Source organism: Mustela nigripes, chromosome 2 (genome assembly GCF_022355385.1).
Source record: "Mustela nigripes isolate SB6536 chromosome 2, MUSNIG.SB6536, whole genome shotgun sequence".
NCBI lineage: Eukaryota > Metazoa > Chordata > Mammalia > Carnivora > Mustelidae > Mustela > Mustela nigripes.
Genome location: NC_081558.1, coordinates 66,992,024 through 67,009,838, shown reverse-complemented (window position 1 = coordinate 67,009,838; position 17,815 = coordinate 66,992,024). Strand labels below are relative to the sequence as shown.

The 17,815-nt window shown below is 41.5% G+C and overlaps 2 protein-coding genes across 5 annotated transcripts in view; one reads left to right on the top strand and one right to left on the bottom strand.

The window, feature by feature from the left end:
• The window catches only part of UBP1 (upstream binding protein 1), a 58,773-nt gene extending 51,002 nt beyond the window's left edge, over positions 1 to 7,771 (top strand). For both annotated transcript variants that reach the window (XM_059390635.1, XM_059390634.1), the window contains 3 exons: positions 754 to 896; positions 1,849 to 1,900; positions 4,711 to 7,771. In XM_059390635.1, coding sequence (XP_059246618.1) covers positions 754 to 896; positions 1,849 to 1,900; positions 4,711 to 4,748 — 233 coding nt within the window. In that variant the 3' untranslated portion in view covers positions 4,749 to 7,771. The remainder of the gene's footprint in view (positions 1 to 753; positions 897 to 1,848; positions 1,901 to 4,710) is intronic.
• The window catches only part of FBXL2 (F-box and leucine rich repeat protein 2), a 149,554-nt gene continuing 138,013 nt past the window's right edge, over positions 6,275 to 17,815 (bottom strand). For 2 of the 3 annotated variants that reach the window (XM_059390637.1, XM_059390638.1), the window contains 2 exons: positions 9,386 to 9,598; positions 6,275 to 8,743 (listed from right to left, as the gene is read on the bottom strand). In XM_059390637.1, the coding sequence (XP_059246620.1) occupies positions 8,636 to 8,743; positions 9,386 to 9,598 (321 nt within the window). In that variant the 3' untranslated portion in view covers positions 6,275 to 8,635. Of the gene's footprint in view, positions 8,744 to 9,385; positions 9,599 to 17,815 lie in introns of those variants that run through there. The other variant, XM_059390636.1, reaches the window with a different exon arrangement.

The following is a 17,815-nucleotide window of genomic DNA, read 5'->3' as shown; positions in this document are numbered from 1 at the left end:
AACCCTCCTGTTTGGGGAAGGTGCTGGAGAGTTCTAGCGTGATGATCTGCTCACTGGCTGGCTTGAGTCCATGACCGAGCAGGACCTGTAAGAGCCGTGCTCACTGCAGATGCACTTGGCAGCAGATGACAGCTGCTGCTAAGTGAAATGTTCCAGAAACACAGGCCTCTGGAGGACGCAGCAGCAGGCATCATGGTTCACATCCTTAGCTTTTTATGTGGTGTCTTCTATACCATGTTTCATTCTCTGGGGGATTCCTTCGGATAAATTTCCAGTAGTAGGATTACTGAATCAACAGTGACAGAGGTTTTTTTATATATTGCTAGACACACATGATAATTTGAAAACTGTTTTCTTCAGCTGTAATTTACCATAAAATCCTTCCATTGTAAGTGTCCAGTTAAGGATATTTTAGTAAATTGAGAGTTTTGCAGTCACTACCACCATCAGGTTTTAGTCCCATTACTCCATAAAGTCCCCTGTGCCCATTTGCAGTTAATTCCTTTTTGTTTTTTAAGAAAAATGAAAACTTCAAATCCTTTTGTACAGATATTACTGTTAACATTTATTAAATTGTACCTGTGACCTTATTCATTATTATTTCAGTAATGGGTAAGGGAGGAAAGAAATACTAGTTCCTGTTTTTAGTTTATATATATATATTTTTTAATACTTTGAAAGTGGTGGTCTTAGAGATGAGGTGGAAAACAGATCAACAATTACTGCTAAAAAGCTACTTATTTTTTATTTCAGTTTATCATGCAATCTACTTGGAAGAAATGGTTGCTTCAGAAGTTGCTCGAAAACTTGCATTGGTGTTTAATATTCCTTTCCACCAGATTAACCAGGTCTACAGACAGGGGCCCACCGGTATTCACATTCTTGTTAGCGATCAGGTAATATGAACTTGCATGCCATCGCTTTTCCCTTCCACACTGGCATATCCTTTCTCTTTATCACTGAAAAACTATGGAAAAATTCTGTGATCCCTTTATGGAAGTACTCCGGAGAATCCATTTTAAAGAGCTGGTGTCAAATTTGTAAGAATCTAAAACCAGGAGTTTCAGATCTCTTGGTGATACAAGGAATATAAACCCAGATCTGTGGCTTTGGCCCCTCTGCTCCCCTACCCTCCCTTAGACACTCACTGGGAACTTCGGGGTTAGCATGGCTTTGGCCCATTTTATGTCAGAAGTGTTTTCCTTTTGTCCACTATTGGATGATTGATCTTTATTAAAAAATCTTTAAAAAAAAAAAAATATATATATATATATATATATATATATATATGTTTTTTAATTTGAGAGAGACAAAGCCCAAATGGTGGCAGGGAACAGAAGGCGAAGGAGAAGCAGAGTCCCCACTGAGCAGGGAGCCTGATGGGGGCTCGATCCGAGGGCCCTGGGATCATGACCTGAGCTGAAGGCAGGTGCTTAACTGACTGAGCCACTGAGGTGTCCCTGATGATTGATTTTTAAAAATGTTAAGGTACTCTCAGTGTTCAGCAACAAACAGGTAATAATAGACCACTAACGCTGTGACTCTTTGTTAAGAGTTGTTACAGGACCTGGCCAGGAAAGCTCCCAGTGGGTCAGGTGGGTTGTGGTGCTATCTCAGGGACCAGACGTGGGCACGCCTGGTCAGCCTGAGGCCCTGCCAGTGTAGCAGGTGCGAATGTTTACCACCTCATGCTGCCTTCATGAGTTACTGTTTTGACAACTGAGTTCTGTATTTGTGCAACAGCATATAGATGATGACATTTTCCTGGAGCTGCTAATTCTACTCTTTTCTGATCAGCTCAGGAAAAAAACAGTTGGATCTTAATTGTTATCTGCTTTATCTTTCTAGATGGTTCAGAACTTTCAAGATGAGAGTTGTTTTTTATTCTTCACAGTAAAAGGTACTTTGCATGAGTGCATGTGTCTTGGAATGCTGAAATCATGAAAGATGGTGTGTGCTTGTAATCAGTAGTCACCTTGTGTGCTTACTTTTGAAAATGCTGGCTTACTAGTTTTAAGAGTTTGAAAAATGAATCAAGAGAATATTTCTAGTGGTTGTAATAGAAACTAACTAACAAATAAGGAAAGGGGAGTCAGTCCCAGATTATTGGGAAAAAGTACTGAATTCAGCCACCATTTTCTTGAGTACCTTGTGTCAGACAGCTTTTGGTGCTAGAAAAGTCTTTTTTTTTTTTTAAGTTTTTTTTTTGTTTGTTTGTTTGTTTTTTTAATTTGACAAAGAGAAAGATCACAAGTAGGCATAGAGGCAGGCAGAGAGAGAGAGAGAGAGAGAGAGAGGAAGAAGCAGGCTCCCTGCTGAGCAGAGAGCCCGATGCGGGACTCGATCCCAGGACCCTGAGATCATGACCCGAGCTGAAGGCAGCGGCTTAACCCACTGAGCCACCCAGGCGCCCCTAGAAAGGTCTTTAACAAAACACTCCATGGAACTCCTGGTAGGGAAAGCAAACCAGAATTAGCCACCAGATCCATGCAATTACAAAATCTTTTAAGTACCTTGGAGGAGTGGGTAAGTGGGAGGTGCTTGTGTTTAAGGGGCTGCTGGGTACGGGGGACTTGGAGGGGATGGGCAAAGCCTCTCTGAGGAGGTGTTATAATGCTGAGACTTGAAGAGTTAGGGGAGATGCCCACCTGAGGAACACCCCAAGGTGGTGTAAGGCTGTGTGCACAGGAAAGCGCCAGGCTGCTGTGCAGGGCCAAGCAAAGGCCGTGTTGTTGCCACACAGTATGCGGGGCACACAGAGCAAGAGTCAGAGTACGAGCTGTGGTCTGGTGTGCAGGACCTGGGCACGAGGGTAGCTGAGATTTTATTTGAAATGCATTGGAGACATCAGTGAAGTTGTTTCAACAAAGGAGGAATGGGATGAGGTTTTTTCTTCCACTTTTTTTTTTTTTTTTTTTTTTTTTTAAGATTTTGAAGTTTTACTTGTTTGAGAGAGAGAGAGAGCAAGAGAGGGGAGAAGGTCAGAGGAAGAAGCAGACTCCCCGCAGAGCTGGGAGCCTAATGTGGGACTTGATCCTGGGTCTCCGGGATCATGACCCAAGCGAAGGCAGTGGCTTAACCAACTGAGCCACCCAGGCGCTCTTTTCTTCCACTCTTACGACTCTGTGAAAGCAGATGGGAATTGGAGGAAAGCTGGAGGCAGGAGAGGTCACTGGGGTCTGACACATTTATGGGCAGGTCCTGTTGGGCTCCACAGTTGAGTGGCACTGTGGCGGTAACTCTTGTTAAGAGCCAGTGGGCAGACGGTGTACCTAGTAGAGAAGCAGGACTGGTTGGGGGAGACACAGTCAAGAGTTCCATTTTATATGTGCTTGGAAAGGCCAGGTTGGCAGTTAATTATTCCCATCTGGAGTGGGCAGGAAAGGCCTGGACTTGAGATGGAATTTGGAAGCCTTTAGTACATCCACAGTGACTCTAAGCCATGGAAGGCATTGCAGTTATTTAGGGAAAAATACTGAAGGAGGGCCCGGATGGGGCTCAGAGGGCTAATGGAGGGATTTTTAAATGCAAAATTTTTATATGAGGAGACTTTTTTTTTTTTTTTTAAAGATTTTATTTATTTATTTGACAGACAGAGATCACAAGCAGGCAGAGAGGCAGGCAGAGAGAGAGGGAGAAGCAGGCTCCCCGCTGAGCAGAGAGCCCGATGCGGGACTCGATCCCAGGACCCTGAGATCATGACCTGAGCCGAAGGCAGCGGCTTAACCCACTGAGCCACCCAGGCGCCCTATATGAGGAGACTTTTTAAAATCCAGTGGGTTAAGAGCCAAATCCAGGCCTAACACAAAAGCTGCACCTCAGAGAGAAGGCGCTGTGTCCCCCTTTCCCAGGAGTCCCTCTCGAAGGATGGAGTCCAAAACAGCAGCGCCTGGTCAGCTTCACGTGTGCATGGCATCTTGTGTTTGCCATTCCGTAGGCACACTGTTCCGGTAGGCACAGTAGCTTCACCTGAGCTGGCTCACTCCCTCTTTCACTGTCATAGCCTCTTGTGCTTAGCACTCTTCTGCTCAGAATTTTGTCGTCAAAGCAATACAGCTTTTACTTTCCACAACTCAAATGGTCTAAAAAAGGAAAGTCTTACTGTAATCATATAATTGTGTTCTAAGAAAGCAGTGGATGTTGCTAATGTCAGACATCTTAGCACATCCCCTCCAATCGCAGCATGTTATTCAGACTCCTGTCCTCACGAAAACATTTTTGTTCTGTGATGAATGCCTGTACTACTTCCAGCCATTTCCTGAGAAACACTAGGCCACCAGACAAAAGTAGTGATTTTTTCAGAATGTCTCAGATCTGCTTCTGAGGAGGTAAAAACTTCATTTCCAGGAAAGATGGATGGAAGCACCCAGTGTGCGTGTGTCATGTGGTGTTGGCTGGCCTGGGGCCTGCCCAGGAGTCTGCGCCACTCCCAGCCCCCACCCCCTCACTCACACCATGCTGGCGCTTGTCTCAATCCCCCCTGCCCCGGAGCAGACAGGCAGCAGGGGTACTGCTGCTCATGGGCCCCACACCAGAAAGTCAAATACCCCAACAGGGATTGTGCAGATGCTCTCTCTCTAGACTTATTTCAAGGTAATTTGAATTGGGAAGGGAAGCTATAGCTTTCTGGGAGCTTGCAGTTTAATGGCCTTGATTTTCCTAAGCCCGCCGAAAAGAACTGTGTGTCACATTTCTTTCCTTTTCCTGCAGCTGAGAACGGTGATGGTATCCACATAGTTTTGAAGTGATGTTGTACTTAGTCTGAACTATATTCAGTACCAAATAAAGTCACGCTTAAAAGTGTGTGAAGACTGAATCCAAGAAGTCTTGGGATTGGATTTTACCGTATGAAATGTTTCATATTGAAAACACAAGATGACCTTTCTAATGAGCTGTATGAGAGGCGAATCTCCTCACTGTCACTGCCATAGCCAAGCATCCTCGTGAGAGTGAGCACGTCGGGACAGCACGCGTGCGGCTCTGGGGCCACGTGCCAGCGGGGCTGCCTGCTTCTCTGGCAGAGGCCAGTAGATACAGTTCCTAGAAGCAGCCTTTGCTGTCTTTTTACACTGTATGCGGTTTGGAAATGAATGTAAAAACGTACTGTGGGCATTTACCTTTCTGTGCCAGTTTGGCTTTTATTGCCTGAACCTTATGCTGACCCAGAGCAGGGGTGGGGGACAGTGCTGTTGTGGAGCCAGCACGGAATCTGTCTGCAGATGCGATGTGCCGAGACCGCGATCAGGGGTCAGGTAAGAGGCTTGGCACCTTCTCGGAAGAAATCATGTCTAAGGATGTGTGTGACGGGCTCGTGCCAGATGGGGAAAGATCCGAGCCAGGAAGGCGGGCTTGGAGCAAACTGCATTATCAAGAGTACCTTGGTGAGAGGATCAGTGTAAATCCTAATAGGTACAAAGACTTTTGTGTTTTTGCTTTGTCACAGATTTATTGAAAACCTTTTGCTTCTGCTTCCATTTTTAGAGTTTTGTTTCTGGTTTTCATTTTTGAAGTCCCTTGCCTTTTAAACTCGTGTGGTATTCCTCCCTTTCTCTGTCCCTCCCCTCCCCACCCCACCCCTCCCTGTTCCTGAATGTTTTTAAAGCCCTGTCCCAGACAATGGAAACAGGTGACCTAGGTAGGGGGAAATGTATGGCCGTTTCTGACTTGCTGTTAAGGGGTCTTCATTATCAACAAGTTGAAATTATTTGTGGCAAATGAGATGTCATAAATGAAACACTAAATTGTACCATAAAAATAACGCCCACACTTCTGAAATAAGACGAGCTTTAGTACAATCATGGGTAAATATTTTGGTGATTATTTAAGAGGCTTTCTTATACACCACATAATAACTTTTTTCTATAAAAAAGGGTGCCTCTTCCACAAAACCAAATGCTTGTCTGCCAGTACACTTCTTAAAGGGAGTCCACTGCTTTTGCAATTTTCCTTTCTTGCTTCGCTCTGCCCGAAGCCTTCCCCATGCACACCAGCAAGCATCTGTGAGGCCCACATGTGGTGTAGTGGACTTTGGTTTCCCTTTAACTATAGCAGCTCTGACCAGTTACCCAGCTGTTTTGGTTCTGAATGTGTTTATTCGAATCTTAACCTTTGTTCAGGCAGAAATAGGAATGAGTAATTTAGGCTTTGAAATCCCCCAGAAGACAAACTACTTCAGTGGGTAAAAGCTTTGACCTTTTGTGTTTAATTCTTAAAGGGTTATTGGATACAGAGAAGCCCAGTCTCTAAATATTTTCATCTTCAGTTTGAAAATATCTGTAACTCCTATAGAACCTAAAAGCAGAGGAACCATCCTTTCTGTCATCTCCCTTTGCTTCCATATGAACACGTTTTCTGTACCAATCACTTGAAAGAAGTGAGCATATTTGTTTTTGCTTATCTGTTTATTTTAGCATTTCTTTTTGAGTCTCAAAGATACACGGAAATAAATGTCATTTAATGCTGTGTGCTATTTTGAATTCCTCGTCAGGTTTTAGAAGTGGGGTTACACTTAAAAGCTCATTGAACTTGAAATTATACTAAGCAGCATTGACCATTAGTCTGTCCCAGTGAAGCAGGTTAAATTATGGCACCAGCAGATTTGCTACTTTGTTTTTTTAATAGTAGGATGTATACATTTCAGTATAATAAATGTTTTCCGATTGTTTTGTAAATGCGTGTCTCATTTAAAATCACACGTCCTAACGGTGTCCCCTCAAGTCCTGGAATCTGAGGGGGTTCCTTCCATGCATGTGTTTTGAGCACCCCCAAGCCCACATGTTGTCTAAGAGGCAAGACCTATGTGTTGTGTTCTCTCTGGTTTGTTTTCTCAAAGATGATGCAACTGAGGACAAATTATTCCACTCACTGTTCCACACCTACAGAGGAAGCAAACCTGATTTTTTCATCTGAGAAGCCTCACCTGAGCTGCTCTTGTCTTCTAATGAGGTCCTAGGTCATTGAGGAATGAGTCCAGTAACTCTGATAGGTTGTGTCCTGGCTCAAAAGAGACCGTATAGAAAGCCCTGGTCATAGAAATTTTTAAAAACAGAGACTATAATTTACTGACACAAGTCTGTGTTTTATGCTATTTAAATAGCTTCTTGTATCAGTCATGCCCCCACACATAGTGGTGTAAATGTATATTAAAATAACCGCTGTGGTATATACGCGCACATTCTAGACCAGGAAAAACTAGAGGATCTCGCCAGGTGGTGAGGTCATCAGGGCTTGAACGCTTATTCTGATAATCTTGTTAACTTAAGGGGTCGTGTATGCACCTTCCTTCTCTTCCGCTGTACCCTAAATGCTCCTAAATGGTCCATCTGTTGGAGGCACTGCTGGTCACGGGCAAGTGCTGTGTCGGGTTCACTGTTCCACTCCAGCCTCCCATGAGCTGTAAGCTCTGTGCTCTTCGTGGTGGGCAACAGCTGCTAGGAAGTCTGAAGTTCACGATGTGAGAATGGCGATGAGTTCCTGATCTTCATAAATATCACATATGTGGACAGCACAGAATGGAAACTAGAGCTTACCTGATTTTAGATATTAGGGAGGTCTGGATTTGGAAAATGGTTTTGCTCAGATTTGTCTGCCATGAAGATTATAGCAATAAAACCCTCTGATTTAAGCTTTGCAATGGTTTATTCATTTTTATATTATGAGTCTAAAAGGTGCCAACACTTTACTGAGCTGAGTTTTAAGTGTGTACAATTTTTGAATAGTTCTGGTGTAACTTGATTTCTAAGATTTTAAAATAAACTTGGAAAAAATCACACCCATTCTACATGCATCCATTCATTATTTTTAATTGATTATATATATTATAGATAACTTAAGCCTTAATTCTATTTCTTTAAGGTCCCCCAAATTTTGTGAGAGATGACACGATTAGCTTTTCTCCTAGAACAAAAATGCACTCTGTGGTAGCACCTGCCACAGCTTACTTCCAGTCAGGCAACACGGACTCGGTTGTTTTTGTCTAGCTTTTGGTCCCCGAAAGAGTGTATGACAAGTTGACAGAAACAGAAAGGTGAAGGCCCTGCTCCACCCAGTTCAGAGTCCTCATTTCTTTGGTGTCTCATGGCAACCTAACTTGCCTCCCACCTAAGTCTCTACGTATACAACTCTCAGGCATCACGAATTTGCAGTACAGGTCACTTTGAGAAAGTTACTATTTCATCTTCAAAGTGGAAAAGTCCTGCTAATCCAAATGAAATCACTGTGAATTAAAGTAGGCCACTGGCTTCAGTATCAGGTAGAAAATCAACAGCTTAGTCTTTCTGCTCGGTTTGTGCTAACACTGATAGTCTAAGGAGCGCTGACAAAGCCAACGGCAGGATGTTGGTACCTAAGAAGGCACCCACCTCTTAAGAGATCCAGGTCCCCTTTGTGGTCCAGGCTGTGCTGAGACCACTCTTGCCATGTGCTGGCAGACACAAGGCTTTCATTCGATTGTATTGTAGCAGAATGAAGGTGAAAACTATCACCAGAGTTACTGCAGTCCCTACTGAAGTCTTTTACCTGTAAATGTCTTTCCCAATGGAGAACCAAGAGATCTGGGTGAAGGCGGAGCAGGAAGACCTGGGTCTTCTCTGGAGGAAGGGACACCTCATCGTGCCTTGGACTCAGGCAGTCGCCGTCAGAGAATGACACAGCACCTGCACAGTCGCTGTCCACTTCCTCCCACTGCTGTCGGGGGGGTGACAGGAGCAAAGTAGGCATGGACTTTGACATGAGGGAGCTGAGCCTGGAGGCAGAAAGCAGACAGATATGGGGTAGTCATGTGTGTATTTGAGGATTACAAGCACAATCCTAGACAAGCCCGCAGTTTGCCTTACTTGTAGAACTGACCCTCCTTGATTCTCAGGCAGATAGTTCAAATACAGTTTCTCATGTAGGCTAGAGCTATTCCTGTTTATATATGTATCCTCCTAAAGTGAGGAGACCCGAATATCTGCCCTGGGGGGCAGTCACTGGTCCTGTATGGACACTGAGCGGCATCCTTGCAGCCGTTAGCACCTGGGGCAGTTCTGTGAGGTTAATGCAAAGCTGCTCAACATAAAGTGTATTCAAGAAAACTATGTGTACTATGTGGGACAAGAAAAGCCATGTTCTATCTAAGCCCTGTTCTCTGGAAGTTAACCAAGACCATGGTCTCCTTCCTGCTGGTAATGACTATAAGTCTCTCTCCCTACAAGGGTCTGATCACCAGACTCTAGAACCTCTGTCCTGCACCCATTCTGGAAGTTGAATTGGCCAGAGTGAGATCTAATAAGGAAATTTTGAACAAGAAGACACTTCTAAAACGTCACTATAAGCTTAGGATAAAATGTGGAAGATGGGAGTCTTGTCTCTTGTTTGCTTAGGAAGTGTGCCAGCCCTGCCTTACCCGCATCCGCTTGATGCCTGCGCGGGTAACCTGCTGGCAGTCATACAACTCGAGGCGTTCCAGGCCGCGGCAGTTCTCCAGGTGCTCCAGGGCCACGTCAGTGATGAGGAGGCAATTGTCCAGTTCCAGTACCCGCAGCCTCTCGTGACCGCAGGTGCTGTTGCTCAGGTGCAGGATCCCATCATCTGTGATGAGCTCACAGTGGGACAGACTCTAGAACAAGGAGACACGCATGGATATCTGAGAGACCTGCTCTTTCCAAGGCTCCGGGCCTGGGCTGAGCAGCACCCTATAGTAGCCACTTATCACCGGAGGATTAAACACAAAATCTTGGGGTCCTGTGGCCATGGGTTTGCTGCAGCTCTTGGTGGCTGTTCTCATCTTTCCAATTATGTAAAGATGGAAATCAAATTGCAGGTGATGATACAGTTGAAGAGGACAATGTGAAAGGATCCTGAACTCACCTTTCATAAACTCCCTAATTCTCATCTACATAAAGGACCACCTACTCTGAAAAAAACAAAAACAAACCCTAAAAATTGAGTGACTCCTACACATTGAGTGAATGAGAGAAGGTCCAGGTCACGGAGTAGGAGAAGCTGGGACACAATCTTGCCATAAGTCCCACTCCCAATGCAGAGACTCCCAGCTGGAAGGGAACTCAAAACCTGGAGTTTGTCCCTGAGGAGCAAAGGGCTTGAACCCCATGTTGGGCAACCCAGCTCTTAAGATCTGTACCTGAAAGGCAAGCCCCTAAAATAGCTAGCTTTAGAAACCAACAGGCTTACATCCCCGAGACCCATGAGACTAGCAATCCCAGCAACAGCTCTTAAGGGGCTCACACATGTGGACTCACCCACCTCAGGGCCCAACCTGCACGTGGCCCATTCAGAGGTGTCTGGACTTCGTATGGGAGGGTCTTGGACACTGGCCTGAGGGTCAGGCACCTGATCTGACACATTTGGGGGCATGCTGGGGTATAGGGACTGGTGGGCACCTATCTTTGTGCACCCCCTCTATCTTGCTCCAACTGGTGGATGCTTAAAAACAAAACAAAAAACCCTCTAGGCTTTTTTTTTATCCTTTTTCTACTTTTCTTTCTTAGTAGGCACCATCTCTACACTCTCCTCAGTCACTCCCCAGTTAGTGGGTGCCAGTTTCTCCCTCTCCCTCTGCTGTACTTGAGAACACCATTCTCTCTCAGGAAGGAACTTTTACAAGTGTCCCATGCCCTGGTTTTACATCTGATACCTTGGTTTTTGCAGCTGTTGCTAGAGGACACCTTTGCATCTCCTGGCTCTGGGGGCCAATGGGGCTTATGCTGGTGGGCCTCACAGGACTGTAACCAACAGAGAAATAGTTCTGAAATGGCCAGTATCCCCAGGGCACAGCAAGAGACAACAGGCCCAGGAATTCAGTCTGTAAAAGAGGACTAATAGCTTATTACCATGGACACTTGGGTGGCCTAGTCGCTTAAGTGTCTGTCTTCGTTCAGGTCAGGATCCCAGGATCCTGGGATTGAGTTCCACATTGGGCTCCCTGCTCAGTGGGGAGTCTGCTTCCCCTCTGCTACTGCTCCTCCTGCCTGTACTTTCTCTGTTCCTTTCTGATAGATAAATAAACCTTTAAAAAAAAAAAATAGCTTATCATCATAGCTGCAGCCTAAGGGGCAGGCTTCAGATTAAACACATCTTAAGGGCTGGTGAGACTTACTGGAGACCTCTGGGGGTCCCCAGGATGTCTTGGAGGGGAGATTTTATAGGCATCTTGTGTCCCATTTTTACTTCTGGTGCCCCAGTCTTTGGGGCCTGCCACTCAGGGATGCTCCTTGATCACCTAGTTCTGAGAGGATGTTGAATTCCCCTCCTATAAGCACCCCAATTCTACAGCTATAATAGAGGAAAGAAAGTGAAGACTTTCTTTCTGTCTAAGGGACAACATGAAGTGGACTAACATTCATATCATGGGGCTCTCGAAAGGAGAAGAGAGAGAAAGCAACAGAAAAATTATTTCAAAAAATAATGGCTGAAAGCTAACCTGGGGGGAAAAACAGAATCCAGATCCAGGAAGTCTAGAGAGAGTTCTATAAATATGAACCCCAAGAGATGCACACCAAGGTAAATTATAATTAAAATGTCAAAAGTTGGGGCATCTGGGTAGCTCAGTGAGTTAAAGCCTCTGCCCTCAGCTCAGGTCATGATCCCAGAGTCCTGGGATCGAGCCCCACATCGGGCTCTCTGTTCAGCAGGGAGCCTGGTTCTTCCTCTCTCTGCCTGCCTCTCTGCCTACTTGTGATCTCTGTCTGTCAAATAAATAAACAAAATTAAAAAAAAATAAAATGTCAAAAGTTAAAGAGAATCTTGAAATCAGGAAAAGAAAAACTTGTTATGTACAATCAGATTTTTTTTTGCAGAAACCACAGGGACAGAAGGCAGTGGCATGACACATTCAAAGTACTGAAAGAAAAAAAACACTTTCAGTCAAGAATACTCTTAACAGTTATCATTCAGAATTGGAGTAAGAGTTTTTCAGACAAGTTAAAGCTAAAGGAGTTAATTACCTTACTAAACCAGCTTTACAAAAAATATTAAAGGGACTTTGTTGAGATGAAAATACAGGGCACTAAATAAAATGTAAAAGTATAAATCTCACTGGCAAAGGTAAATATATAGGAAAGATGTAACGGGTGAATCATTTATAGAGCTATTATTAAGGCTAAAAGGCAAAAGTAGTAAAATAAAAACAAAAACAACAACAAAACCCAAACTACAAACAAGTGATACATGAGATGAAAAGATGCAAAATGTAACATCAAAAATAAAATGGAGGAGAGAGGGAGAGTAAACACACAGAATTTTAGAATGTATTCAGATTTAAGCTGTTATAAAATAGACTGATACAAATATAAGTTGTTATATGTAAGCCTCCTGGTAACCCCAAAGTAAAAATCTATAGTAGATACACAAAAGATAAAAGAAATTAAGTGTACTACTATAAGTCATTAAACCACAAAGGAAGAGAACAAAGGAACAGAAAGGAACTACAAAACAGCCTGAAAACAATTAACATAATGGTATAAGTACATAGCTATCAATAATTACTTTATATGTAAATGAGCCAGATTCTCCAAACAAAAGACAAAGAGTTGGGGCATGTGGCTGGCTCAGTCAGTTAAGCATCTGCTTTTGGCTCAGGTCATGATCTCAGGGTCCTGGGATCAAGCCCAGTAGCAGGCTCCCTGCTCAGTGGGGAGGGTGCTTCTCCTTTTCTTTACTTGGGCTCTCTCAAGATCTCTGTTGCTATCTCTCTCTCAAAAATTTTTTTAAAGATTTTATTTGAAAGAGACAGGGAGAGAGGGAACACAAGCATGGGGAGTGGGAGAAGAAGCTGGTTTCCTAGTGAGCAGTAAGCCTGATGCAGGGCTTGATCTAAGACCCTGGGATCATGACCTGGGCTGAAGGCAGCCGCTTAACAGCTGAGCCACCCAGGTGTCCCTCAAACTAATAAAATCTAAAACAAAACAAAACAAGCCCCCCCCCCCAAAACAAAAGACATAGAGTGCCTGAATGAATTAAAAAAAAAAAAAAAGACCGATTTATACATTTATATGCTGCCTTTAAGAGACTCACTTCAGTTGCAAGGACATACACAGATTGAAAGTGAAGGGATGAAGAAAGATAGCCCATGCAAATAAACCCCCCCCAAAAGTTGGAGGTAGCCATAATTACATCAGACAAAATAAACTTTAAAACCCTATAATAACAAAGGACATTACATAATGATGTAAGGGGTCGATCCAACGAGAGCATAAATATTGGTAAATATTTATGCACCCAACATAGGATCAACCTAAAATATATAAAGCATATATCAACAGACCTAAAGTAATAGCAATCCAGTAATTAGAGGACTCTAATACCCACTTATATCAACAGTAGATCATCCAGACAATATCAGTAAGAAAACACAAGCTGTACACAATATGATGGAACAGATGGACTCAATAGATATACACAGAACATTCTATCTAAAAGCAGAATACACATTCTTCTCAAGTGTACATGGAATATTCTCCAGACCAAATCATATGTTAGAACACATAAGAAATCTTAATATGTTTAAGATTAAAATCATTATCAAGTACTTTTCCAACCACAATAATATAAAAGTAGAAATAATTACAAGAAGAAATGTGGAAAATTCACAAATATGTGGATATTTAACATGTTACTGAACCACCAACAAATGAGTCAAAGAAGAAATCAAAAGAAAAATGTAAAAAATGTCTTGAGACAAATGAAAATAGAAATGTAAAAATCAAAATTTATGGGATGCAGCAAAAGCATTTCTAAGGCAATAGTTCATAGCAATAAAGTCCTACCTCAAGGAATGAGAAAAGTCAAATGACCTAAATTCACACCTTAAGGAACTATGGAAAGATGACAAAGCCCAAAATTAGTAGAAGGGAGGAAATAAAGATTAGAGAGGATGTGAATAAAAGAGACTAAAAAGACAGGACTGGAGGAGATTATGCTGAGTGAATTAAGTCAAGCAGAGAGTTTATTACTATATGGTTTCACTTACTTGTGGAGCATAGGGAATAACACAGTGGACATTGGGAAAAAAAGAGGAGAAGTAAGTTGGGGGAAATTGGAGGGGGTGACAAACCATGAGAGACTGTGGACTCTGAGAAACAAACTAAGGGTTTTGGAGGGGAGGGGAGTGGAGGGTTGGGTGAGCCCGGTGGTAGGTATTATGGAGGACACATATTGCATGGAGCACTGGGTATGGTATATAAACAATGAATCTTGGAACACTGGGGAAAAAAAAAAAAAGACAACTGAAAAGATCAATGAAACTAAGAGCTGGTTTATTAAAAGATAAGCAAAACTGACAAATCTTTAGTTAAACTCACCAAGAAAAACAAGATGACTCAAATAAAATCAGAAATGAAAGAAGAAAAATTATAACTGATATCACAGAAATATAACAGATCATAAGAGACTATTAAGAACAATTATATGCCAACAAATTGGACAACCTAGAAGAAACTGGTAAGTGCCTAAAAACAAAGGCCAACCAAAGCAGTAATGAAGAAATAAAAAATCTGAACATACTGATTACTAGTAAGGAGATTAAATCAGCAATCAAAAACCTCCCAACAAAGAGAAGTCCAGGACCAGATGGCTTCATTTGTGAATTCTACCAGATATTTGAAAAATTAATACCATTTTCCAAGTCTTCCAAAAAAGAGGAGGGAACATTTCCAAACTCATTTTGCAAGGTAAACATTATCCTGATACTAAAACTAGACAAAGACACTACAAAAAAGAAAATTACAAACCAACATCTGATAAACACAAGCAATAACTCTCAACAAAATATTACCAAACTGAACTCAACAGTACATTAAAAGAATTCTACACCGCAATCAAGTTGAATTTTTATTTTAGGGATGCAAAGATGTTTCAACATTTTCAAAACAATCAATATGATACAGCATAAGCAAAATGAAGAACAGAAATCATATAATCACCTAAATAGATGATGTAATAGAATCTGACAAAATCAACATCCATTTGTGATTTTAAAAATGGGTAAAGAAAGGACATACCTCAACATAATAAAGACTGTATATGACAAGCTCATAGGCTAACATCATACTTAATGGTGAAAAGCTGAAAGATTCTCCTTTAAGGTGAGAAATAAGGATGCCCACTCTTGCCATCTTTATTCAACATGGTATTAAAAATCCTAGCCAGAGGAATTAGGCAAGAAAAAGAAATAAAGACATCCAAATTAGGAAGAAGTAAAACAGTCAGTATTTGCAGATGATGTGATATTATATACAGAAAACCCTAAAGAATCCACCACAAAACTGTTACAACCAATAAACAAATTCAGTAAAGGATACAAAGTTAACATATAGAAACTGGCTTCATTGCTATATGCTAATAATGAGCTATCAGAAAGACAAATTAAGGGGCACCTGGGTGGCTCAGTGGGTTAAATCCTCTGCCTTCAGCTCAGGTCATGATCCCAGGGTCCTGGGATAGGAGCTCCGTATCAGGCTCTCTGCTAAGCGGGGAGCCTGCTTCCTCCTCTCTCTCTGCCTGCCTCTCTGCCTGCTTGTGATCTCTGTCAAATTAAAAAAAAAAAAAAGAAGAAGAAAAGAAAAAAGAAAGACAAATTAAGGTGCACCTGGGTGGCTCAGTCGGTTAAGCATCTGACTCTTCATTTCAGCTGAGGTCATGGTCTCAAGGTCATTAGATTGAGCCCCACGTCTGCTTCAAATCCTCTCACTCCCTCTCCCTCTCCCCCGCCCCCACTCACATTTGCTCACTCTCTCTCTCTAGAAAGAAAAAGGAAGAAAGAAATTAAAGAAAAACAATCTCTCTTACAGTTGTATCAAAAAGAATAAAAGATCTAGAAATAACTTTAACAAGGAGATGGAAAAAACCTACACTCTGAAAACCGTAAGACATTGATGCACTTAAGATGACAGAAACAAATGAAAAGAGACTTTGTGTTCATAGATCAAAATTCAAATTGTTAGAATGTCCATACTACTCAAAGCAATCTACAGATTCAAGCAGTTTTTATCAAAATTTCAGCTGCATTTTTCATAGAAATATAGAATAATCCTGGGCAACCCTCTTGGGTCCCCTCCCTTTGGGGGAGCTTTGTACTATCGTTCAATAACTATGGCTCAATAAACTTTGTTTTGCTGCCTACCAAAGAAAATAGAGAACAATCCTAAAATGTATACAGAACCCTAAAAACCCTTATTAGCCAAAGCAATCTTGAGAAAGAAGAATAAATCTGAAGGCCATTATACTCCCTGGTTTGAAGCTATATTATGAATAATGCTATTGTAATAAAAATGTACAGTATTGGCATTAAAAACAGACACACAAATCAATGGCACAGAATAAAGAGCTCCCAAATAAGCCCACCCATAATTAATCAATTAATTTATGACAAAGGAGTCAAGAATATACAGTGGCAAAAGGACACTCCAATAAATAGTGCTTGGAAAACGATAGCCACATGCAAAAGAATGAAAGTGGACTCCTATTTTATAGTATATACAAAAATCAACTCAAATTAAAGACTTAATGTAAGACCTAAAACCATAAAAATCCTAGAAAAAAACAGGCAATACGCTCCTTGACATTGATCTTGGTAATGATTTTTTTTTTTTTTTTGAAAGAATACTAAAAGCAAAGGCAACAGTAAAAATAAAGTGGGACTACATCAAACTAAAAGCTACTGCACAGCAATGGAAACCATTAACCAAATGGAAAGGCAAAAATGGGAGAAAATATTTGCAAAACATGTATCTGATACAGGACTAATATCCAAAATATAGAAATAACACATATAACCTAGTTGCAAAAAAAAAAAAAAAAAAGTGGTCAAATGTCCTGAAAAGACATTTTACCAAATATGACATACAGATGGCCAACAGACACATGGAAAGATGCTCAACAATGCTAATCACCAGGGAAATGCAAATCAAAACCACAATGAGACATCATCTCACACCTGTCAGAATGGCTTCTTACCAAAAGGTAAGAAGTGATAAATGTCAAAGACATGAAGGGAACCCTTGTGCACCACTGATGGGAATGTGAATTGGTGCAGCCACTATGGAAAACAATACGGAGGTTCCTCAAAAATTAAAAACAGAACTCTATATGATCCAGCACTTCCACTTATAGATATTTATCTGAAGAAAATGAAAACACGAATTCGAAAACAGCTGTACTCCCATGTTCACTGCTGCATTATTTACAACAGCCAAGGCATGGAAACAACCTAAGTATCTACCAATGGATGAATGGGTAATGAACATCTCACACACACACACACACATAGGAATATTATTCAGCCATAAAAAAGAATGAAATCTTGCCATTTGTGACAACATGGCTGGAGAGGGCATTAAGTGAAATAAGTCAAGTAGAGAAAAATACCATATAATGTCCCTTATATGTAGAATTTTTAAAAAACAAGCAAATAACCAATCTCATAGAATACATCCTGAAACTAATATTACACTGTATGCTAACTAACTGGAATCTGAATAAAATTTGAAACATAAAAAAGGAAAACATTGGTGGCTGTCAGAGGTGGGGGGTGGTAAGTGGATGAACAGGGTGAAGGGAGTCAAAATAAACAGATTTCCAATCACTGAATAAGTTACAGGGATATAATGAGAGGAAATCTGAAAAGTTCTTAACCTAAGAAAAATATTTTATAAATAGGGAGACAGATGTCAACTAAACTCATTCATGTTGATCAATCACCATATATACAAATATCAAATTGTTATGTTGTAAACCTGAAACTAATATAATATTTTATCAAGTATAACTCCATTGAACAAAAAGGAATCAGAGCTGGTGGTACCCAGGACTCTCTCTG